Source organism: Coregonus clupeaformis, chromosome 40 (assembly GCF_020615455.1).
Source record: "Coregonus clupeaformis isolate EN_2021a chromosome 40, ASM2061545v1, whole genome shotgun sequence".
In the NCBI taxonomy this organism is placed as follows: domain Eukaryota; kingdom Metazoa; phylum Chordata; class Actinopteri; order Salmoniformes; family Salmonidae; genus Coregonus; species Coregonus clupeaformis.
Window position 1 is genome coordinate 28527481 of NC_059231.1, and position 26009 is coordinate 28553489.

At 42.2% G+C, this 26009-nt stretch overlaps 1 protein-coding gene across 2 annotated transcripts in view; it reads left to right on the top strand.

Moving 5' to 3' along the window:
* Window positions 1-26009, top strand: part of fgf14 (fibroblast growth factor 14) — a 332041-nt gene that overhangs the window by 219910 nt on the left and 86122 nt on the right. The window contains exons 1-3 of one of the 2 annotated variants that reach the window (XM_041863607.2): window positions 1569-3123; window positions 20649-20759; window positions 24926-25029. In XM_041863607.2, the coding sequence (XP_041719541.1) occupies window positions 2931-3123; window positions 20649-20759; window positions 24926-25029 (408 nt within the window). In that variant the 5' untranslated portion in view covers window positions 1569-2930. Of the gene's footprint in view, window positions 1-1568; window positions 3124-20648; window positions 20760-24925; window positions 25030-26009 lie in introns of those variants that run through there. The other variant, XM_041863599.2, reaches the window with a different exon arrangement.

The window sequence follows — 26009 nt, forward strand, 5'->3', positions numbered from 1 at the left end:
GAACACCACCGTACATTTTATTTAATAAGGTTAGATGGTTTTCCCTCTGAATATAAATAGGGATTGCATGCGGCATACCCCGTCCCTCTTTAATCAGACAGATTAGCAACCCCTGGCTAAAACATTCATTAGCAAAATGACGCAGTGATTTAAAAAAAAATATCCCTGAAACATTTCTCTTACCGGCTCCCTAGTTTCCAGTTGCAACGTAAAAGAGAAAGGGAATGCATGCGAATCTAGCCCTGGCCCGGCCATTTGGCAATGCAACTCAGCCCCGTATGTCTTGACTTTAACAAGTGGATGGTATATCGTGTGTGGAAAGAGAGTGTAGCCTAGAACCCGGTGATGCCACTGTCCCCAAATGTTCCCACTTGTTTAACTAATTGCGGCGACAAACGGCAGATGGCTCTCTTGAGTTTTAATTTATGTCTGTGAATGTTGTCTCTGGAAATGATATCCATCTAACGGAGAAATATCTAATGATTTATGTTGGTGTTTTATAGTATTGGAACCACCAATCCAGCATATGTTGATAGATGCTTAAGGAACAAACTGAATATCAAATATTTCACACAGAAACTAATTATTTTTCTGAAGTGTCTGTCTTGAATATGTCAATGTTTTGCTCCACGATTGATCCAGAAATGAGCATTGTGCGCCCTCCTACTGGGCACAGAAGTCTATTCCACGTGGGTTCAACGTAATTTCATTGACATGACGTGGATTCAACTAGTGTGTGCCTGCGTGAATGGCAGAAAAATGAGGCGCTGACATGAATGCGCCCGAAAGTGAGTGAGAGATAGACGGAGTGATATTATTGTGAGATGAAATGGCGATAGTGATCATTCCTTTATCATGCATATTAGCCTACTCGAGTTGATTGACATTTTAGTCATTTACTTGACGCTCTTATCCAGAGAGACTTACATGAGCGATTTGTAGGGTTAAGTGCCTTGCTCAAGGGCACTTCGAGATATTTTTCACCTAGTCAGCTCGGGGATTTGAACCAGACCTTTCGGTTACTGGCCCAACGCTCTTAACCGCTAGGCTACCTGCCGCCCTATGTTTTTGCAGGTAAACTATTCCTTCTGCTTAAGCACTTGAAGCACACACTTTTATTTCGTACAATTATTTAATTTGATTAGCGATGAGTTCAATAGCCTACATTTTGATGCACGGTTTACTCTTTTCCTTTAGGCTACCTGACCTGGGTCATGCGTAGGCTACCGGGCAATATAGGCCTACATGGATACATGCAATGGTGAAGGGTCCCATACACCTTAAAACATATACAAATATGTGTGTTCTCAGCTAGATTTGTAACGAGCCTATTAAATGCCCATTGCAATTTAGTTGCGAGCACGTTCGGAGCGGGGCTTCAGTTATTGCACAGCTGAAGCCGCCTTGAAGTGTCAAATCTCACCGGCTCATAGCAACGCCTGAAGTGAGGGACTAGTGCTTGAGAGGTCGAAAGAGAGGGAGGGAGGGTATTCTCCTCTTTCCTCTCTGAGGCGACCGCAAAGGAGAGAGTGAGTGGTTAAGACTTGTTGATGTGGAAGATGGGTTGATCTATAGACGGAAGCGAGAGTCACCCTTCATCGTTTTTCTTACAGCGCGGGGATTCATGCCAAATGCGCGTTTGCGCGGGAAAGGTGTGCGTATGCAATGTTGCCTATAGATAGCTTACGTGTTTCCCTGCGGCGTCTTCTATCCTGTCTTTTCGATTACGCACCTGATTGCTGTCTCTCCAACCAACGGTGGGTTTAATATGAACATCCCGACAGCCGTATTGTCTCCTCCGCATCGGGCAGCGTAAATGTATCTATTTGTATGCAGTTGTCACACCGTGCAGACGTCATCCGCACAGGACCCGGTTAAGCTTTGGTTAGCCTACATGCTTTTCTCTCTCTCTCCAATCCGTGTACAATCGCCTGTGTTGTGTTTGTTTCTCTTTGACCACAATACCAATCTACAATGACAGCTCAGATATGAAGGGAAATGGAATATACAAAGAGAAGACGTGAAAACGCACCATGCAGCCATGCAGTCGGATAGGTATAGCCTATATTGCTATTCAATAGGCCTAGATATAGCCAAGTTTGATATTTAGGTATTACTTTGGTGGCGTATTTATCTTACTGACATGTATTGGCTAATATTTGACTCTCCAAGATGAATGGCCATTTCAGGAGCAGTGTTGCGTATTGAATGGTCAACTTGGCTAATATGTCTGCATAAACGTCGTGTTCTCCTGTGCTGTACCCTGGGGAGTGAGTGCCCGTCGTCCGACGGGTGATAATCACCTACAAAAGCGAGTTTGTTTGTTTGGACGGCTGGCGGCACACCCGCGCACACACACACTCAACACAGCGTGGCCACCGCTGTCCAACGTGCTGAGTTCTGAATCCAGCACCGGTCTCCAGGAGGAGAGGAGGGAAGGGAGACAAAAGGAGAAGAAGAGACCGGAGCGTGGGAAGGGGAGGCTACAACACACACTGGACATTTAGGAGGGGATGGAAGTGAAATGTCACCCAATAAATCGAAAATCAATACGCAGCTATGACAGTTGAGCTATCTCGTTCAGGGTGAGTTTTTGCCAAGCAATTTCACCAACTAGACTCCTGATGAAAATATGGAATGAAATAATTTTATGAAAACAGTTTCATGATGCTCACGAAACGTACAATTAATGATAACGCAATGTTTCATAAGCACTAAAATGTAGTGTATGTACACTAAAGGCAGTTATCAAGAAGTAGACTACTATTTAAATATACCTGATTCAACACCACGGACCGGACCGTCTAGCCGCCACCATGGGACTCTGACCGAGCTGCGAGCGACTAGAGGCGGTTGTTTATGTGGTCTGTGCTCCGTGTGTGGACGGAGTGCGGACCGGACCTGAACAGCAGTGAGACATTGATTGAGCCATGGCAGCCGCTATTGCCAGCGGTCTGATCCGGAAGAAGAGGGAGGCACGGGAGCAGCATGTAGACCGACCACCCCCGAACAGGCGGAGGAAGAGCCCCAGTAAGAACAAGGGGCTCTGCAATGGAAACCTGGTCGACATCTTCTCCAAAGTGCGTATCTTCGGCCTGAAGAAGAGGAGACTACGGAGACAAGGTGTGAGAAGTTGTGTGTACCTTGTTTGTGAGGTGTATGTTGTGACTTATGTGGGTAACGCATTGTGCAGTAACGTCAACATTTTTCTACACATCATTAATTTGGGTAACCCGTCATTGGGAAGTAGGCAAACCAATGTGTCCAATAACATTGATTTAATATAATTAATTCACTACACTCATGAGATAAACCATTACAGTATCATATTTGCACTGACTATCCCATCATCCGTAAATGTTTAATAAAGGGAGAAAACGCACGTGGTAGGCTATAGCCCAGGGTTTCCCAACTGGCGGCCTGTGGGCGATTTGGCCTGCGGGTGATTTCATTTGGCTCCCCAAGTTTTCTGAGGCAAAAATATATACTTAAAATACTGTAAAAGCACCAGGAAATCCGATCGAAGTGATTTTAATTTTAGAAATATGTTCCGAAGTATTCCCACACATAATAGAGAGATATATGTGATTGTATACAAATCTAAGCAAGTTTGAAATGATTATGATTTAGTGAAATATTATATCTGTTTGGGCTTCTTGTGGTCAATTTGCAGTCTACAAAGTATTTGTAATTATGTTCCGCCCCCCTGACCATCTGCTTAAGAAAAAATCGGCCCGTGGCTGAATCTAGATGATGATCCCTGCTATAGCCTTTGGCGGCCAATCCCGTGGTTCTTATGGTTGACTATAGCGGTTTGTTTGTTGGTCCCTCACAGGCAGGAAGGAGGTAAGGAGAAAAAAACAAATCTACCCCTGATTTAGCCTACATGCAATCTCGGGTAGATGACAGGCAACAGATGAGCTGTGCCTGATGCTTTAGACCAGGGTTCCCCAACTGGTGGCAGGCGGGCCAAATTTCTGAGCAAAAAAAAAGAAAACAGGAAATCCGCTCCAAGTGATTTTAATTTTGGAAATCTGTTCCTGAGTATTCCCACACATAATAGAGAAACGTGATTGTATACAAATGTAATCAAGGTTTGAATTTATTTTTTTAGTCAAATATTATATCTGTTTGGACTTCTTGCGGTCAATTTGCAGTCTAAAATTAGTATTATTTTTTACTTTATTTTATTTTTCTTAATTGTTGGACATAAAATACTGTAAAAACACCAGGACATCAGTTCCAAGTGATTTTAATTTTGGAAATCTGTTCCTGAGTATTCCCACACATAATAGAGAAACGTGATTGTATACAAATGTAAGCAAGGTTTGAGATATTATATGTTTGGGCTTCTTGCGGTCAGTTTGCAATCTATAAATTATGTGTCATTATGTGGCTCTCTGAACATCTGCTCAAGAAAAAATTGTCACGTGGCTGAATCTAGTTGATGATCCCTGCTTTAAACGGAGCTGTCACCACGTATTGTTTGAATCGGCCTGTCCGCTTTGAAGCTCATACATGCACACTGCTGAACTGGTGAACTGCATTGTGCATATAACAAAGCCTTGCACATCCCCAGAATGAACAACAAATACAATCCATTGCTATGAGACCTAAAAGGTCAATAATTCCCTGATAAGAGGTTACGCTTTTCAAACATAATCTTTCCTCACATATCTGAATGGAACCGGTGGGCCACGGCCTTTCATTTATATCCTCAGATCCAAAATCAACAACTCAGACAATACACAGGCTTAACAGTGGTGGATTTAGCCAGCTAGACAGCAAATTTCCATTCCTAGTCCCTGTCTGTCTGGATGCCCACTGCACTGTCCAATAACCCAGTTCTTCTGGCTTGTGGACAGAGATCCCAGCAGTTGCAGAAGAGACTTGATGCTAGACCATGCCAACAGAGAAGCCGGGGCCTGATAAAACCATAATAGGCGCTGTGGGCTTGGGTATGTGGCTTGGCTGTGTATCTTGGTACCTGCCACTGGTGTCTATGGGGGCAATCTGTCGCTAATAAATTCCAGAGTCAAAGACACTGATGCCAGGCTTACCCAGCGTGACAAATTACCCCTACAACGCCTTGACAACAACACACCTGCCAACTCAGGGCCCCTCTGTCTGTTTGTGTAAGAATTAAATGTAGTGGTGGAGAAAGCTACTCAGAAATTGATGATTTGTTCTGGTTGCTGAGTGATAGAGTTGTAATCAGACCACATGGCAAACACTTGGGCCACGTCCCAAATGGCACCCTATTCCCTATGTGGTGCACTACTTATGGGCCCTGTAAAAGTTTTTGCACTAGAAAGGGAATAGGGTGCTATTTGGGACGCAATCTTGGTTGTCACTCATCTTCATCATCGCCGTTATTTGTGAATACTGGCCCAGTGGGAAGATATCGCATTAATTTCCCACTCGCATGAGAGTTGTTGGGGACAATCTTTAGCGAGTGATTTCAATCACCACCACAGCTTTCAGAGCTCACAGGGGGCTGCTAGGAAATGCTGCCCACACTAGGGCTCTCTCTCTCACACACACACGCATGCATGCACACACACACACACACATGCACACACACACACATGCACACAGACGCAGGCATGCACACATGTACAGAAACAAACACACACACAGGCTAAAGGAAAAGTAATGGCTTGTTTGCTTAATTCAATACCGGCCTCTCTGGAAGGACATTTCCAGCAAAATAAAGCTGAATGCTCCACCAATCATTCACAGCGCTATAACGTGGGCGGACAATGCAGTTGTCTTTATTTCAGGTCTTCCACAGCTGAGGACACACTGGAAATAGGGCTTCCTGGGGAGAGCTTTTTCCTAGATGATTAGTTTTACTGAGACTGAGTGAGTTTTCATTGAGGAGACCAGACTTTTCTTTACTGTGGCGCAGTTGACTCCGTTGGATGGAGCATAGTGCTGGGTGGTGTTCATTAGGCACCAAATGGAAGAAAACTGACTAAAACAGAGAGGGACTACCTGGACGTTCCATTGCAAGCTCTAGTGAACACGAATGTGTCCTGGATTCATGCATTGGCCACAAAACACATACTGATGGTATAGCTGTAAAGCATTTTAATTGTATAGCTGTAGTCCTTTTTTGTAAAAGCGTTTGCAAATTCATCATTTTATAATATTTTTATGGCAATGTTTTCACGAACGTTGTCCTTAATCTGAATTTCTGATGATTCTACTAAATTTTGTTTGGCAAAAAACAACTGAACAACAGCTTCCAGGTCTGCATCTGAAAGAGAATGCATTTATGTCCCCTTAATGCATTTCTTAGTATCTTAGTAGTAGTAAGTCCCTCTTCCACATGTACATACTGAATGACATGTATCCCCCTGGACCAGATGTGGGCAACATGGGTGTATACACTATCAGTGAAGTGAAATGGGCAGAACAGTGCAGATAGTTCACTTCTATCTCCAACAAGTCTCCATCAACTTACCTGGTGAATCTCCATCAACTTAGGCCACCTCCTAAAACAGTTTAAATACTTAACAGTTAAAATACTTACATCTTAAAAGGAAAACAAATAAATAAAATGCCAGTCTTTCAGTCTACATCTACTCACCTATCATTCAAAGCCATGACAACAGCATCAGTATGACCAAGTCAACTAATTGCTGAGTGTGAGTTTTTCAGGCTAAAATGCATAATTTTTAGTCTATGGAAATACTGAGCCTGTTTTCTGTTGAACCTGCTGAATGTGCCCCATACATATTCAGAGCAGAATTGGACAGCACACACATGCTAACACATGTATTTGTCGTATTGGATAATAACTTCACAATCCAGACAAAATGTGATATATGTAGCCTCGTTTAAATGTTTCTTCTCACAACATTAAAATTGATTGATAATATATGATATTATGTATATCACATTGACGAGACCTGTGGGAATCTGTTACAAGCAGACCTCAGTTTAAATACTAGTAGAAATCATTCAAATACTTTTAGCGTTCACTTTAGCCTGCCTGGAGTGCCAGATGGGCAGGGTTTGCACTTTTGCTACTCTATTGGTTCCATTGCTCCAGAAAAGCTCAATCAAGCCCAGCTAAAGTATTTGATGTGATTTGATCTGATTACAATTCCATAAAACATTGGACTCTATCTACAGTATACTATTGGAATGTGTCCTATGAGAGAGTTTTGGCCTAAATGAATGAGATTGAAGGTCTTTGGCCAGGTGTAGACGTTCAAAAGACACTTCTTTGTGATTCAATCATGATTGGATCTGGCTGATGATGTGATTTCAAATAGTATCTGATTACAATTCCATAAAACATTGGACTCTATCTACAGTATAATATTGGGATGCAACCTATGTGTCAAGAATGCTGTAGGTGGGTGTAGTGGTGGAATCAAGCGCAGGACACCGAAGTATAGTCCAAAAGACTTTAGTTCAAATTCCAACAAGGAAAATACGAACAAAACTTGCCCGAAGGCGAAACTACGCACGAAGGCGACACAAACAAAAGGCGCACTAAACATGTGCGTAAACGCTCCAACACAGTGGAGTGAAGCTCAACCGAGCGAAAATACAAGCACAACACACGACAGAAAATAATCACACACAAACACAGACACACCCAACGAGACTTAAATAGAACACTAATGAGGACTAACTAGACACAGGTGTACAACATCAAGACCAAACCAAACGAACATGAAACATAGATCGGTGGCAGCTAGTACTCCGGGGACGACGACCGCCGATGCCTGCCCGAACCAGGAGGAGGAGCAGCCTCGGCCGAAACCGTGACACTATGAGAGAGTTTTGGCCTAAATTAATGCGATTTAAGGTCTTTGACCAGCTGTAGATGTTCAAAAGACTGAGTTCCTTTAGAGGTGGACAATAATTATTTTTGTCTGTGTTGTCGCCATATGTACAAATACGTTGGTTGTTTATTAACACAATGGGAAATCCAATGTAAAAATATGTATTTTAGGATTTGATGATTCAAAAAAAGCCACAATACCTATTTCAATGCCAGTGATATCTGGATAATTCATTATATCCAGTGTGACTTAGAAGGGTTAAGTGCCTTGCTTAAAGACACAGTAACATATGTTTCACCTAGTCTACTTGGGATTCAAACCAGCAACCTTTCAGTTACTGGCCCAACACCCTTAACCACTAGGCCACCTGCCACCGTAGATGATTGGATTAGTTCTATGGTTCACAAGGTTTTCATAGATTGCAGCCAAACCCATTTTCTACTAAATACACTGCTCAAAAAAATTAAGGGAACACTTAAACAACACAATGTAACTCCAAGTCAATCACACTTCTGTGAAATCAAACTGTCCACTTAGGAAGCAACACTGATTGACAATAAATGTCACATGCTGTTGTGCAAATGGAATAGACAACAGGTGGAAATTATAGGCAATTAGCAAGACACCCCCAATAAAGGACTGGTTTTGCAGGTGGTGACCACAGACCACTTCTCAGTTCCTATGCTTCCTGGCTGATGTTTTGGTCACTTTTGAATGCTGGCGGTGCTTTCACTCTAGTGGTAGCATGAGACGGAGTCTACAACCCACACAAGTGGCTCAGGTAGTGCAGCTCATCCAGGATGGCACATCAACGCGAGCTGTGGCAAGAAGGTTTGCTGTGTCTGTCAGCGTAGTGTCCAGAGCATGGAGGCGCTACCAGGAGACAGGCCAGTACATCAGGAGACGTGGAGGAGGCCGTAGGAGGGCAACAACCCAGCAGCAGGACTGCTACCTCCGCCTTTGTGCAAGGAGGAGCACTGCCAGAGCCCTGCAAAATGACTTCCAGCAGGCCACAAATGTGCATGTGTCTGCTCAAACGGTCAGAAACAGACTCCATGAGGGTGGTATGAGGGCCCGACGTCCACAGGTGGGGGTTGTGCTTACAGCCCAACACCGTGCAGGACGTTTGGCATTTGCCAGTGAACACCAAGATTGGCAAATTCGCCACTGGCGCCCTGTGCTCTTCACAGATGAAAGCAGGTTCACACTGAGCACATGTGACAGACGTGACAGAGTCTGGAGACGCCGTGGAGAACGTTCTGCTGCCTGCAACATCCTCCAGCATGACCGGTTTGGCGGTGGGTCAGTCATGGTGTGGGTTGCCATTTCTTTGAGGGGCCGCACAGCCCTCCATGTGCTCGCCAGAGGTAGCCTGACTGCCATTAGGTACCGAGATGAGATCCTCAGACCCCTTGTGAGACCATATGCTGGTGCGGTTGGCCCTGGGTTCCTCCTAATGCAAGACAATGCTAGACCTCATGTGGCTGGAGTGTGTCAGCAGTTCCTGCAAGAGGAGGGCATTGATGCTATTAACCGCCCGTTCCCCAGACCTGAATCCAATTGAGCACATCTGGGACATCATGTCTCGCTCCATCCACCAACGCACGTTGCACCACAGACTGTCCAGGAGTTGGCGGATGCTTTAGTCCAGGTCTGGGAGGAGATCCCTCAGGAGACCGCCCGCCACCTCATCAGGAGCATGCCCAGGCGTTGTAGGGAGGTCATACAGGCACATGGAGGCCACACACACTACTGAGCCTCATTTTGACTTGTTTTAAGGACATTACATCAAAGTTGGATCAGCTTGTAGTGTGGTTTTCCACTTAAATTTTGAGGGTGACTCCAAATCCAGACCTCCATGGGTTGATAAATTTTATTTCCAATAATAATACTTTTTGTGTGATTTTGTTGTCAGCACATTCAACTATGTAAAGAAAAAAGTATTTAATAAGATTATTTCATTCATTCAGATCTAGGATGTGTTATTTTAGTGTTCCCTTTATTTTTTTGAGCAGTGTATATACGCTGAGTATACAACACATTAAGGAACTCTGCTCTTTCCATGACATGACTGATCAGGTGAATCCAGGTGAAAGCTATGACCCCTTATTGAAGTCAGTTGTTAAATCCACTACAATCAGTGTAGATGAAGGGGAGGAAACAATGTAAACTATTTTTAAGTCTTGAGAGAATTGAGACATGGATTGTGTATGTGTGCCATTCAGAGGGTGAATAGGCAAGACAAAAGAGGACCACCGGGTTGACATTCACTTGTAATCTCTCTCTGTCATTGTATTTCTGGCAGGGTTTTTTTCTAGGAAAATCCGTCATCAACATGATTGCCTTTTCCATTGGAACATATTTATTCCTGAAGGGTTTCACACACAAATCTCATATTAAAACACAGTGGAAGGCACTAGTTATCTTGATTGAATGGGAAATGTCTGAATGCAAAACAATCACAGAACACCCTGTACTGTACTGTAAAGCCACGACAGGGCCTTGTATTGAAACAATGGATACATCTTCTTTCCCTTGATGAATGACAAACAGTCTACCGTTTACATCACTTGAATTGATGATAGATTTTTTTTAAATAGAGACGGAAGTGAGATCGTTCCATATTGTTTAGTAATGTCCGTATCAGAATATGAATGTTGACATAAGCCCTCAGATAAACAGTAACACTTAAAGCAGCTTTTTTATTTGCCTGCAGGTCCCAGATCTGATGGTGCTATCATCTCAACTACTTGTCATGCTAAACATGATAACACAAACAGATCTGTGACCAGACTACCTTTTCATATTTTTCCTGCTATCTTCCATGACAACATGGAGGAGAAGGAGACGGAGAGGGAGAGGGTTTTTCCGAGTGTGTCAATCAGGGTTGGGCTGGCGGTGAGGTGTGCAGCTGCTGTGTGTGTGTTTGTGTGTGTGTGTGTGTGTGTGTGTGCATGCAGCTGAGCATGTGTCTCCACTGTCTTGACAGATACCTTTCCTGAGAGAGAGAGAGAGAGAGAGAGAGAGAGAGAGAGAGAGAGAGAGAGAGAGAGAGAGAGAGAGAGAGAGAGAGAGAGAGAGAGAGAGAGAGAGAGAGAGAGAGAGAGAGAGAGAGAGAGAGAAAAGAAGAAGAGAGAGGAGAGAGAAAGAAAAACAACAACATCAAGTATACAGTGACAGTTCCATTTACCTCAGGAATATCCCTATTGTAAAAAAAAAACAGAACAAAAAAACACAATTTCAGCCCCAGAGGAAAAGGGTTGTAATCTTTTTGATGTGTGTGATGGTTTTGAGAGAGAGGGCTAGGGAGGGATACCCCTATTGCATAAACCCACATTTCTACTCAGCAGAAGGAAGGTTTGATGTGTGTTTGTTGTGTATGCAGAGAGAGGGATGCCCCTACAGCTGCAAAAACACTGCAGCTGTATCAAATGTTGGATAGGAATACACCTTCAACTGCGCAGGATGTGGTTTTGAAAAAGCACCCAGGGATTTTCTCAGTACAGTATATCCAACACCCTCTCTATTCAGCCCCTTTCCGTCAGTCAGTTTGGTTTGTTTGGTACTGACTTATCCTAAAGGTTTCATTGCACTTAATGACAATGAAGCGACTGAAAGCCTTACGTATCTTAAGTCTGAGAATACGCCTTATTCTCAATAGTGGTGCGCTAGTAACACCCACGGCGTTGCCTGTTCTGTACATGTAGCATACCACCTTGCATCCCACTGCTAGCTTGCCACTGAAGCTAAGCAGGGTTGGTTCTGGTCAGTTCCTGAATGGGAGACCAGATGCTGCTGGAAGTGGTGTTGGCAGGCCAGTAGGAGGTGTGCTTTCCTCGGGTCTAGAAAAAGATCCCAGGGCAGTGATTGGTGACATTGCTGTCTTTCAGATGGGACATTAAACAGGTGTCCTTACTCTCTTTGGTCACCAAAGATCCCATGGCACTTTTTGTAGCTGTGTTAACCCTGTTGTCCTGGCTAAATTCCCAAGCTGGCCACCTAATCATCCCCAGCTTCCCAATGGCTCATTCCTCTCCCCTGTAACTATTCCTCTGGTTGTTGCTGTAAATGAGAACGTGTTCTCAGTCAACTTACCTGTTAAAAAAAGGGTTAAACAAAAATATGTGAGAGAGGCCAGTAACCCTCTATATGGGTTGAAAATGACAGATCTGCCACTGATAAGTGTCTAAATTGGAATGCAGTGGCTGTACCTCAACATGTTATAAATGACAGGCCCTGCATTTCACAGCACTGTATGGTTTTTGACTGACAGCCGTTCTGAACTTGAGCACCACACGCAACAAGAAGTTGCCCCTATCCCTCACACTACTTGAGCAACTTTTGCAAAAAAAATTGTTGTCTGAGTGAGGGAAATGCTGTAAATTAAGAGGACTCAATGTATTTTGAAAGATGATATGTTGAGGAGTATAATAAATACAGCTTTGATGTCATAAAAGCATGCCAAACACCTTTGAGTCCAAATGTGCACTTCACATTTCCATATCATAAAACTCATGTAATATACAGTGTCAACGTTTATGGTCACTATGTTTGATGTACAGTTACAAGATGACATGGTGTCATACCCTGTGTTGTTCTGAACAGAATGAGCCTATGTTTGTCTATTGTGATGAAAATTCACTGCGAAACACGCACCTGATTGCATGCATGACTCTTTTCTATGCGCACCAAAATTACAATCTGTTTAACTGAATTGCCCTGTGAAAGCACTGTAAGATCATAATTTATAACTTGTTGGCAATAGAACAAGCTTTCAAATGATGCCCATCTGACCCAGATTACGATTTATAATGGACCGTTTTTGAATTGTGTAAACAAAAACAGTAATTGTGTGATGGCGGGGATGCAAGGTTGTGTTCCAAACAAAACATCTACAAGTGTGCTTGCTGTAGTTCCTCAACAGCACAGCTAGGAGCGCTAAACCTTATAGTTGAAGACTCTTATTTGAGTCACTTTGGAGAGGTGTGTGGCCACTTGGAGACACAAGTTAGTCATCTCACTCAAACCCTGTAGCACCTACCCCACCTTGCACCCACCCCACCCTTTCCAGGAATATTTTTATAAAGTTACTGAATGTATCCAGAGTATTTTCAGATTTCGTCATCAACAAATGCGGCGAAATGTACAGTAAATGTAAAATGCACATAAAATCAACAGTGTAATGTTTGGATTCAGTTTTGTGTCAGCTGAACTGTTGTGTCCTCAACTTTAGTTTAATAATTTTCCCATAATCTCCAAACGGTTCCCTTTCAATTGCTACAATGCTTATGTATATGCTTTTCATATTTCTTCTGTAAGAAACAATTCAATGTAGCCCTATCCATATAGGCCAATTCCCACAAGTGTAAAGGGTTAACTTAATATTTCACGGTCACACATGTAGCAGCGTATATGAATATCTGCCATCAATTGGAAATCGTGAATAATGTATTGAATATTCAGTCTGAGGACATACGAAGGCTTGCATTATAGATAGGAGTCGATTTCTTCAGCTCCACTCATACAGAAGGACTAAAATGCTCAAATTCTGCCATGATGAGAAAGAATGGCTGTGGCTTATATCTTACATTTAGTAAAGCAATTAAAAGGATACTTTGCCCAAATTACAAATATAGTGGCCAGGTAAACAAAAACAAAGCATGGATTGCTGTCTTACCTTGTCCATTGACTGCTAACAGGGTAAGGGAACCAATATGTAATTTTGTAATTTGGGTGAACTATCCATTTAAGCCTATTCTGCATTGTTCTCAGTGTAGCTTCTGGATGTGCATCTCAGCTATGGTTTTGCTGGTTTTCTCTGGGCTTTTGATCAAACTGGGGTCACTTTGGAACTAGTGGGGGAATTAGTGCCTGGGCTACAGGATACATGTATATCCTTGCTCCATACACACAAATGCAGACAAATTCAAGGACATTTTACATTTTAGTCATTTAGCAGACACTCTTATCCAGAGTGACTTATGGTTAAGTGCCTTGCTCAAGGCGACCATTCGGTTACTGGCCCAATGCTCTTAACCACTAGGCTACCTTCCGCCCCAGGACGCATGCACATACACACACACACACACACACACACACATTTACACACACACATGTTCACGCACACGCACACACACGCCTCTGCGCAGTGTGCTAGCGCAGCGAGCTCCATTTTAATTATTACAGATCGGCCCCTGCTGAACTGTCTGAGGAATCAATCTCACTCTCTGAGATTGTTTTAAACGCTGCTGATCAAAGTCTTTAATTGATTGGAGGAGGCCATCTTCGTGTGTCTGCCTGCTTGTTCTCACTCAAGGGGATTGTGCTCTCATTAAAAATCCATGTGAAAGTGTGTGTGTGTGTGTGTGTGTGTGTGTGTGTGTGTGTGTGTGTGTGTGTGTGTGTGTGTGTGTGTGTGTGTGTGTGTGTGTGTGTGTGTGTGTGTGTGTGTAGCACATGGGGATGTGTGAAACGTACTCATCAGCCTGAAGTGTCCCCAGCGAATAGCTAGCTTTTTGCGTGGCACCGACTGGTAAGACGCTTCATGAGGGCGGTCACGTGTGCTAGCAAAGCAGAGGTCCCGAGTTCACGCCAGGTATGGGCCGAATCGGGAGGAAGTGGTACTCACTAAGCTAGCATCACAATGTCCTTTACGTGTGCTGGCCTATGAAGTCTTGATAAATGTAGATATCAATTCATGACATCTGAAAATCCTAATGTGTCTCTACGCTGCTTCAGCGTTAATGTCCCATACTCTTCAGTCAGAGAGAGAGGGCGATGTCAGTAGTTTTCTTCAATCGCTTTGGTGCTATTTTCACAAGTATGTGGTGAATATTCAAAACTCCAAACTGGTAACGCCTCAAGTCTTGTTTTCAAAACCTTTTATTGTGCATTCATTTTGTTTGGAGACATCTTTCACCACACAACCATTGATCCAACATATAAGTGTACTGTGAAATACCATGAGAACATTAATTTAATTACCAAAACACAACATGATATCTTCTCAATTTAGTTGTTTTAACAACCAGTTAATCCAATTGCAAAAAATGCAAGATACATGTTTCAGAATTTCCCTATTAATATAATATGCAATAGTATTGTAAATGACAGTACATTACACTGTTTTCACATTAGGCAATACACTTCCACTACCTATCATCATTTAACATCACATTTCCATCATTTGTATCCCATGTGTGATCAATCAGTCAAATGTATTTATAAAGCCCTTTTTACATCAGCAGATGTTACAAAGTGCTTATACAGAAACCCAGCCTCAAACCCCAAAGAGCAAGCAATGCAGATGTAGAAGCATGGTGGCTAGGGGTGGGCGGTATACAGGTATGAATGTGAATACCGGTATGACGTTGTGCCATGATATGGATTTTGCCATATCGTGCATATCATGATAAATTAATGTATGAAATAAGGCAGGTTTTTTTCCGTTCAAAATTTATGTCGAGTGATACAGCCTATTGGGCTAGTTCAAATTGTTTATTTTACTAGAATCATAGTCTTTTTTAGCAGAGAAAAAAACTAGAAGCATGGACTTTACACGCAATCTGCCTGCCAGTCAAAGTCAACAAACAAGCATGTGCAACTGCAGAGTAAGCAAACATTTAGTGAAGTAAACTCCTTTCGTTTGCAAAAGTGTCAGAAAATCAAGCATTGAGGATGACTGAAGACAAGGAATATAATGCTATTGAGGTTGATTTGCAGGACGAGGAAGAATTGGTTCGGGAAAAGGGGGCCTCCTCTGTCGTTTGGAACTGGTTTGGCTTTAAGATATCCGACCTCGACCAACAAACAGTACTGTGTAAGTTGTGTCGACGCATTGTGCTAGCCAAAGGTGGAAACACCAGCAATCTTTTTCACCACTTGAAAATCCTGCATGTGCGCGAATATGAAGAATCTACCAGAATGCGTGCAACAAACCCCCAGAGCAGCGAAGCAAGTCCCAAGACATCATCAAGCCAGACCCGCACTCAGCTGTCACTCAAGGCATCATTCATTAGTGGTACGCCCTATGACAAGAACAGCAAGAAGTGGAACGAGATAACGAGTGCAATTACGTATCACATAGCGAAAGACAACCAATTCAAACTGTGGAGAAAGACGGTTTCAGAAACTCTAGACCCAAGATACGAGACTCCGAGCCGTAAATACTTCAGGAAAATATGTCTGCCAGAACTCTACACAGAATGTCGGGACAGAGTTGCCAACGAAATCCGTAACGCTGCATTATTCTCTACCACTGCCGACTTATGGTCAAGCCGGCCACAGAGCCATACATTAGCCTCACGATTCATTACATTGACAACAACTGGAAGCTGCAAAGCAAATGCCTTCAGACCTCTTATTTCCCAGATGACCACAACGGAGAAATAATTGCAGCTGGGCGGAGGGAGGCACTTTCATCCTGGGGCTTGAAAGAGTCCCGTCAAGTATGTATGACTACCGACAGCGGATCGAACATGGTCAAAGCATTGGAGCTGAACAAATGGACAAGACTAGGGTGTTTCAGACACGGGCTATACATTGCTATTGGTAAGTTTCAACGTCCAAAACACATAGAGCTAGGTATAAATATAACGTCACTTAAAAACAACAACATAAAATGCAGAATAACTGTTGTATTCCTTATCTCCTCTGTTTAAAGTTAAGAGCTGACAACACTGCCTGATCCTTCTTATACGTTAAGCCGGATATATACAGCTATGCAAATCTAGAATATTTGTAATTTGTAAATGTGTTCAATATCCAAACATTACATGGATTACATTGCTTTTATTTATAATTGATACATTAGCCTATGGTTTCAATATATGAATCTATCCTCTCTCTTTCAATAATAGCCTACCCAATAAATGAACCCGTTTTCTAAAGCAACACAACTCTCTTAATCAGAACAGTTGTTTGTAAATCTATAGATGGATTACATTTGTAATCATATCCAGTGTCCATGCTGTAAATTGTTGTAATTACAGCAGATGCTATGTTATTTCTATTGAATAATTGTGATTCATATGTAATTATTTTTCACCTTTTTATTTTGCAGAGAGGAGTGTCCAAAACAAACCTCGGGTTTCCCGGGCCACAGGAGTGTGCAAGAAAGTGGTCAGCACATTTTCCTATAGTTGGAAGAAGCAGAAGGCCCTGACAAGTGCACAGGATAAACTGAGCCTGCCCCTCCACAAGCTCATCACGGAATCCCCGACAAGGCAGGGATCTCGACTGCAGATGATGGAAAGAGTCCTGGAGCAGGAGAAGGCCATCACACAAATCCTGGCAGCAGACAAAAAAACACGTCACCTTGCACCCTCCTGGCAAGACATTGAGGTGTTTGAATCTATCACTGCAGCACTTAAGCCCCTCCAGGATTCCACATATGCCCTGTCAGGAGAGACATACGTGAGTGTGTCCTATCTGAAGCCGGTCCTCCATTTGTTCAAGACGGAAGTTCTGAAATCATATGAGGGCGAAGCCAAACTGACCGGAGAGATTAAGATAAGGATCCTCAATTACCTGAATGACAAATACACTTACCCTGAAACAGATGAGCTGCTCACCATGGCTACCTTTCTGGACCCAAGGTTCAAGACCACCTACATGACCACTGAGAAGCTGGTGGAGGTGAAGGTGAGAGCTGCCTCCGAGACAGAAGCCCTCCTGGTAGGGAACACAGCCGTGGGAGACTTCTCTTTTGAAGAGGACCAGAGTGAGAGAGAGAAAGAAGCTGCCACTGCTCCACAATCAGCAAAGATGTCCAAGAAGAGCCTTGGGAGCTTCTTTAAGAAAACCAATAGTGCACCTGCCTTAAGAACCCAGAGACAGGTCATCGAGCAAGAGCTACACTCTGATGATCACAGCAGGCTGATCCTTTGGAGTTGTGGCGAGTTCACGCATCCAACTTCCCACAATTTAGTTGTCTGACAAATAAATACTTATGCATCCCTGCCACAAGTTCGCCCTCTAAGAGAGCATTTAGCACTGGGGGCAATGTGGTCACATGCCACAGGGCAACTTTGAAGCCAGAAACTGTCAATAGGCTGGTTCCTGGCACGGAACTTGTGAAGAGGGAGGCAGTGAATTGTTACATGCTGAACTGAGAAACATACAGACTGTCTGGTTAATGCTTGAAGTTAATTTGAAAAGTTTTACAACTTGAATTCATAATGACCGGTGTTATGCTGAAAAAAGACTGCACTTCTTATATTTGGCAGGAAAAAGTTTACATCCTGACTACTTTATAAAAAATATTTTTTTAGAAAATGTTACTGCATATTTATTTAACTCATATACCTTTGTTTATGTTTCATGTTTGCACAGGTTTACCACAGAAGTAAAACAAATAATAATTTTAAAAATGTGCAATGCCCCCTTTCTGTTTCTATAAGGTTAAAAGCAATATTTAGTCATTTATTAACTTTGAAGGGCTCATAAAATGTTAAAACATTTTTTTACAGTATATCGTGATATATCGTTATCGTCCGGACAGTGGAAAATATCGTGATATTAATTTTTGTTAATATCGTCCACCCCTAACGGTGGCTAGGAAAAACTCCCATGAAAGGCAGGAACCTAGGAAGAAACCTAGAGAGGAACCATGCTCTGAGGGGTGGCCAGTCCTCTTCTGGCTGTGCCGGGTGGAGATTATAAGAGTACATGGCCATTAAGGCCAGATTGTTCTTCAAGATGTTCAAACGTTCATAGATGACCAGCAGGGTCAGTTAATAATCACAGTGTTTGTAGAGTGTGCAACAGGTCAGCACCTCAGGAGTATGTCAGTTGGCTTTTCATAGCCGAGCATTCAGAGGTAGAGACAGCAGGTGCGGTAGAGAAAGAGAGCGAGAGAGAGGGAGAGTCGAAAACAGCAGTGTGATCACTCAGAATCCTTGATGCAAAAAATAAATGTATTGTTCAGATATAATTTCAACATAGGTGAACTGTAATTTTATTTTTGTATTTATTTTTTAGTCATTTAGCAGACGCTCTTATCCAGAGCGACTTACAGGAGCAATTAGGGTTAAGTGCCTTGCTCAAGGGCACATCGGCAGATTTTTCACCTAGTCGGCTCGGGGATTAGAAGCAGTGTACCCAAATGAAACAAATGTTTAGTAGGCACTAGTTTGCATCAAGCCTGTCTTGAGCATAGGTTCTCATCGACATCGCAGTAAATGTCCTCATTGTTCATGTACCTGGGTAAAAACCTTCTGTCATGGAGAATAAAAGCCTGACATAGGTCTGGATTTATGTCATTGCATGCCTCGTCCATGACCTGAAGGAGGATGGTACTCTCATTGGGATGGCAAACATACACCTTCCATCTGTATTGTAATCATATATTGTATTTTACAGTATTGTATTGTAGTGGTCCTGTGTGGAACTGGCAACACCAGAGTTGTGGGTTCGATTCCCACTGGGGTCACATACAAAAATGTGTGCTCACTGTTGTCACTTTGGATAAAAGCACCTGCTACGCATTGGCATAGCACACAGACCCCGCAATTCTACATTTTTTACTCATACTCACATAAACGTATACACACACACACATACACAGGGCGCAGGTGATTATTCATCTCCTCAGGGCTTAGCGAGAATCAAATCTGGCCTGATAGCTGTCTCTACAATAAGGCTAATGTGGAAGGCATTAGGCCCTAGGGTAGACCACACACACACACACACACACACACCCACACACACAGGCGGCACACATACACACACAGATGAAACACACACACACAGGCGGCACACACACATGCTACAGTGTTGTACATAGATTAATGCATTATGTTTATTTCTTAGTGGATGCAATTGTTCTTCTGTGGAAAATGTACATGTATTAAGACTTCACGGCAAGACCTCCCAATGTGGTGGGTGGAAGCGGCTCTTAAAAGTTGAATGCCTGTTCCAATACCAACATCTCACTCAAACATCCACGGTTAACTACAGGAGCTAAGACAGTTGTTTCAGTTAAATTATTCTGTGTTGAAAATTAATTTGTTTCCCACCTGAGCTTGGACTTGAACATTCGCTTGAACTCTTATCTGTAATTATGAATGATAAAATAGACTTTAAACTGCAGTCTTTGCTCTATTAAGACAATATAGGCCATCTTATCCCCCAATTCACATGACAACCTTGTGATGAATTTACAGTGCAACATTAACCATTAATTCCCCTCTCAGGGAAGAGAACTGAAGAGGGTGCTGTTGAGTTTGCTATCAGACCGACTTTTACATGAATTTAGGCACATTTGATTGGGCCATTCTGAGTAAGGCATGGCTTATATGCAGTACATTTTGGCTACATGATTTGCCTCTGAAAATTCACAATGGTCATAAAACAATCATAAAGAGTTAGGCACTTTGTTTTATGGAACTGTTTTCAAACAGACACAAACAGTGGATTATGAAACAATATAATCAAACAATTTCCAAATAAGAATGGATTGGTTGCTCTTTACTCTGCAATCCTTTACCTCTCTTCTCTACATTTACAGTATATTACAGTTCATATAGAGATTTGAATGTTTGGTCTATGTCTATGTATATATTAAGTGTTTCTTTGGTGCAGCATTTGTGTGGGAGAGTCCTCTTCTCTCTCCTTCAGTTGAAAATATTAATTATCTTGAGCTGGTCTAACTATTTGTGTACTGTTGTTAACCTCTCTCTCTCTCTCTCTCTCTCTCTCTCTCTCTCTCTCTCTCTCTCTCTCTCTCTCTCTCTCTCTCTCTCTCTCTCTCTCTCTCTCTCTCTCTCTCTCTCTCTCTCTCTCTCTCTCTCTCTCTCTCTCTCGCTCTCTCTCCCTGCTTCCCTCTCTCTCTCTCTGTTTCAGATCCACAGCTCAAGGGTATAGTGACCAGGTTATATTGCAGGCAGGGATACTACTTGCAAATGAACCCAGATGGTTCTCTTGATGGGACCAAGGATGACAGCAGTAACTCCTGTGAGTATACAGTCTCTTCATCTATCCTGCTACAGCAGTTGTCCCCAACCAGGGGTACTAGGACCCCTGGGGGTACTTGGCCTATCCACAAGGGGTACTTGAGAAGACTCATGAGACCATAGGCCTACTGGTAAAATGCACATGAGGGGGTACTTCAGGGGTACTCCGGGCAGAGCAAAATTCAGTTGGTGGTACAGCAACCGAAAAAGGTTGTGAACCACTGCGCTACAGGGTCAACAAGTTGTCACTTTGCATACATTACTGTGAAACTGTTTAGTATGCATGGCCAATACTCCATTCTAAGTAGTATGCAAGTATAGATATTGGGTCACAGCTACTGTGGTGTCTCATAATCAGCAAATTAAGATATTTTTTGATACATATAATGTATGATTTAAGATACATAATGGTAAATTGTTTACATGGGGTTGAGGTTGATAAATCTATAATTTTATCTATCTATGATGACATTCTATAAAATCAAAATGTTTAGCTTGTCGACACATTGATTTAGTCTCCCAACCTCACCTGTATTATATTGCTTTTTTTGTACTGGCACTTATCTCAAATGACTATCACAGAAAGCAGATGGGTTCTTCTCTCTGAGATGGAAAGTGGTCCAAGAAACAGTGGGCTAGCTAGAGAGAAGAGAGTATTCTTAGCTCTTCGCTGGTACTGCTTCCTTAGCGCTCCAGGCTAGCTGGTTAATTTGATTTCAGTATGTGGCGCTAACTCTAGCTTGACACTGCTTTGTCTCTGTGTCTGTCACTAGGAGCAGAGATGATACGTGTCACTTCCATAGACCAATAGACACTTGTTTATGGATATACAAGGGGCACCTACACACACACCTAGTACTATACACACACATGCACACATGATAGATATCATAAATAATATGGTATGAAATGTAATGCAATACGTGAATATGTTATATTACTAAAGTAATGATGGTGAGATCAATAGTCAGGTGGGCCAAAGAATCCATCCATATTTTATCTCATTCAGAAACTAAGAAACAATATAAACTCTTCATGGGTTTCACAGTCACGCTATTGTTATGAACGTTCACTGAGGACTGAGGACCAAATATTTAGGTTTGCCCATTCATTCTAAACAGGTGTTAATGATGATGTTGTCTAAATTACACTACATTGTCTTGGAAATACGATAACATTGCTAACGTAGGCAAATAATTAGTGGGAAACAACTTTGTCATCATTATGATATCTTCAGATTTACTTTAGATTTTACATTTTAGTCATTTAGCAGACGCACTTATCCAGAGCGACTTACAGTTAGTGAGTGCATACATTTTCATACTGAGATACTTAGATAGATGGCAATGTTGTAATTGACTAGCAAAGTTAGTCAAAAATACCTAGCAATGCTAACGTTAATTAGCTAAAGTCCTTTGCGTAGCTAGCTACGTTACTACATCTAGTCAATATGACGACATCACAATGATGACAAAAGGTTTTCCTATTAATTGTTTGGCTCCTTTAGAAATGCCATTGATTTTCCAAGTCACCAAAATGCACTTTAGACTAAATCTTCATCAGCACCAATTGATAAAGCATTGAGTAGAATGTTCAGTCGGACCTCATAGATCTTTCAGCGATGTATTGAAAGATGGAGAGAGAGAAAAAAATTGACAGCTGACATGTTCTTAACACAGTAACAACATTTGCACAACACAGCATCACCTGAAATCCCTATCCATATTGGCTCAATGCCTCAAAAACCCAGTGTCCATACATATGTCTCACATCCCTCGCTCTGCGCTACCTACTGTACATCCACGCCAATACCAATTACCTCAAATGGTCAGGAGATCTTATTACTGTGCATCTAAATCAGCCATACACACACTGGCTGCATCCCAAATGGCACCCTATTCCCTATATATTGGCACAACTTTTGACCAGGGCCTATACGGCTGAAAAATATATAGGGCAAAAATATTGTACTATGTAGGGAATAGGGTGCCATTTGGGATGCGGATGCTTAGTGTCGCCGCCAAGGCTAGCCCTGTTATTTCTCAACCAGTAGAAACAGTACAATGGCCATTACCTAACATGGCCAACGTGTGTTCTACAGCCAAAAAGGACCTATTAAATCAGACACGCTCCTATGGTGGCTCCAGTTTTTCCAGTGCTACTTCCCAGGTCCATCGTTGTGGCCAGGACCATGCTAGGCTGGTCATGTCCACACAGTGCCATAAGCATGTAGTGCAGAATCACTACTTTATACAATAAATACCTAGGCTGGGATTCATTCCAAGGCACATTGCAGCGCTGGGCACTGCACTACTGACAAGTTCCCTGACATTTACGGAGATCGCATTTATGGTAAACGCTGTAGATGTCAGCTCAAGTGTACATTTCCTTTGAAAGGTGTATTGTCGGTAGTACTGCGCTCAGGATTGCAACGGGCCTTTATGATGTGTTGATGATGTGGCTATATGGCAGGCATATCACAAACTGCACCTAATTGACACTTCGCTAAGCCCGTCCCAGAATTTTGGGCAACCAATCGCAGAGCTCCATTGGATAGCAATTGACACTAAACAAACTTGAGTCTGACGCTCTCATTTCAAATGCATGGAAGCCAATGAGGGCAATAGCAAAAACTGTAGGCCTTTAGGAGTATTTTTCTAATTCAAAATTATACTTTTGTTGCATTGTTTGCTAGCTGGTTAGCTAGCTCTTAGTGCTGAGCGATTAACCAAAATATCTTAATTTTGGCGGGGTTATTAATCAACTTATTGACCAACGTCGGTTCAATTACTTGAATTCCAATTATTAGATTTTTGTTTTGTGAGCTCAACACGCCTTTTCTCTAGATAGAATCCATTGCGTCTGTTCTTTCCGGCCATGGACAGAGGCGGATACACACACAGACCATATGAGCACAAGAGAGAGGAATGACACAACACAACGACGAGAGGGATAGAGACAGTTCGCGAGGTATCTCTACCTGATTGATAGTTGAAGTAGTTGGTAATAAGCAGTCTTGAAAGTATGCCTTATCTACTTTGAAGAACTAGTAAAATTATTTAGGCAGCCAGCTAGCTACTACTAGCCTAGCTAAATATAATGACTCGTTCAATGGGGAGCACAGCGATAACGTGAGATGGTTGTCTGGATGGCTGGTTGCTACAGCCTGAGCAGAGATGAGATGATGACTTAAGGAATGAAAATAATAAAGTCATAAGAAAATCAAAGTTATATACACAACTGAAATATGCTATTAAAGTAAAGTAATGAATGTGCTTAAATGATGGTTAATAAATGATAAGCAGTAATGGGAATTCGCTACCATCACGGGGCTCTTATTAATTGTTTTATTCTGTGTTGTTACAGCATTCAACACACTGTCAGTGTCAGGAAAAAGGCAGATGATGGCTGAGGGAAACTTTTTTTTTAAATGTCATTATTTCATAATGCATTTAAAGTAAAAAAAACATTGACCAAAATCAAAAACCGGGATTATTGGGGTTTTTTTTAACGGAAACTGCACCGACCTCAAAAAGCACTAATCGCTCAGCACTACTAGCTCTAATTGACCTCCATTGAACATTTTGCTAACGCTAGCTAGCAAGGTAATATAGCTAACACGTTTTCTCCAAATGTATGTTAGTTAGCTAAATTAGCAATATTATGAATATAACATTCATCTGCTGTCGACATCAGGATACGATTTGAGACCACTAGTTAGCTCCAAATGTGGTTAGTAGCTTTGACTGCATGCTGACAGTGCATTCAGTGGCTAGCCACACTACAAACTTAATTTTACCAGGTTCCTGTAAAGCAATTGTAACGACAGTCCACCACAACATACCCGAGAGTCTCCTGATCAGCAAGGGGTAATCTGTGTTAACTTAATTCTGTATTGAAAACACTGTTTGAGATCATTGTGAGGGGTTTTCTCCAGTGGTTTGAATGGGGAATTGGGCTTCTTGGGAAAATGTTAACAGAGGTAGCAACAGTAACCAAGGGTGCAGGGCTTAGTGAAGGGTTAATTGTGCTTGTAATTTGCAACAGTTTACTTTGTAATTTGCAATGCACAATCTGTCTATCTGTCTGTCTGTCTGTATGTATATATGTCTCTATCTCTGCCTGTCTCTGACTCTCTGCCCATCTTTCCATCTTTCTGTCTTCCAGCTTTGTTCAACTTAATTCCTGTGGGTCTCCGAGTTGTTGCGATTCAGTCCGTGAAGACAGGGTTATACATCGCCATGAACGGGGAGGGCCATCTGTACACATCAGTGAGTAACAGTCTATTCTATTCCATTTTATTATGTTCTGTTCTATTCTATTCAATTCGATTATATTAGTCTCTAGTTGTTTCTATTAATTTCTAGTCTAACAACTGTATTTTCAGCTTGTGCAACATTTAAGGCATAAAGGCATGACACAGACAGGTCATGCAAATAATAATTCAAGAAACAGTCAATACACATTACAGTGCATTCGGAAAGTATTCAGATCCCTTGACTTTTTCCACTTTTTGTTACGTTACAGCCTTATTCTAAAATTGATTTAAAAATATATATATATACCGTATCAATCTACACACAATACCCCATAATGACAAAGCAAAACAATTTTTTCGAAAGTTTTGCAGATTTATTAAAAATATTAAATGAAAATATCACATTTACATAGGTATTCAGACCCTTTACTCAGTACTTTGTTGAAGCACCTTTGACAGTGATTACAGCCTCGAGTCTTCTTGGATATGACACTACAAGCTTGGCACACCTGTATTTGGGGAGTTTCTCCCATTTTTCTCTGCAGATCCTCTCAAGCTCTGTCAGGTTGGATGGGAAGCGTCCCTGCACAGCTATTTTCAGGTCTCTCCAGAGATTTTAGATCGGGTTCAAGTCCGGGCTCTGGCTGGGCCACTCAAGGACATTCAGAGACTTGTCTCGAAGCCACTCCTGCATTGTCTTGGCTGTGTGCTTAGGGTCATTGTCCTGTTGGAAGGTAAACTTTCGCCCCAGTCTGAGGTACGCTTTAGAGCAGGTTTTCATCAAGGAGCTCTCTGTACTTTGCTCCGTTCATCTTTGCCTCGATCCTGACTAGTCTCCCAGTCCCTGCTGCTGAAAAACATCCCCACAGCATGATGCTGCCACCACCATGCTTCACCGTAGGGATGGTGCCAGGTTTCCTCCAGATGTGACGCTTGGTATTCAGGCCAAAGAGTCCAATCTTGATTTCATCAGACCAGAGAATCTTGTTTCTC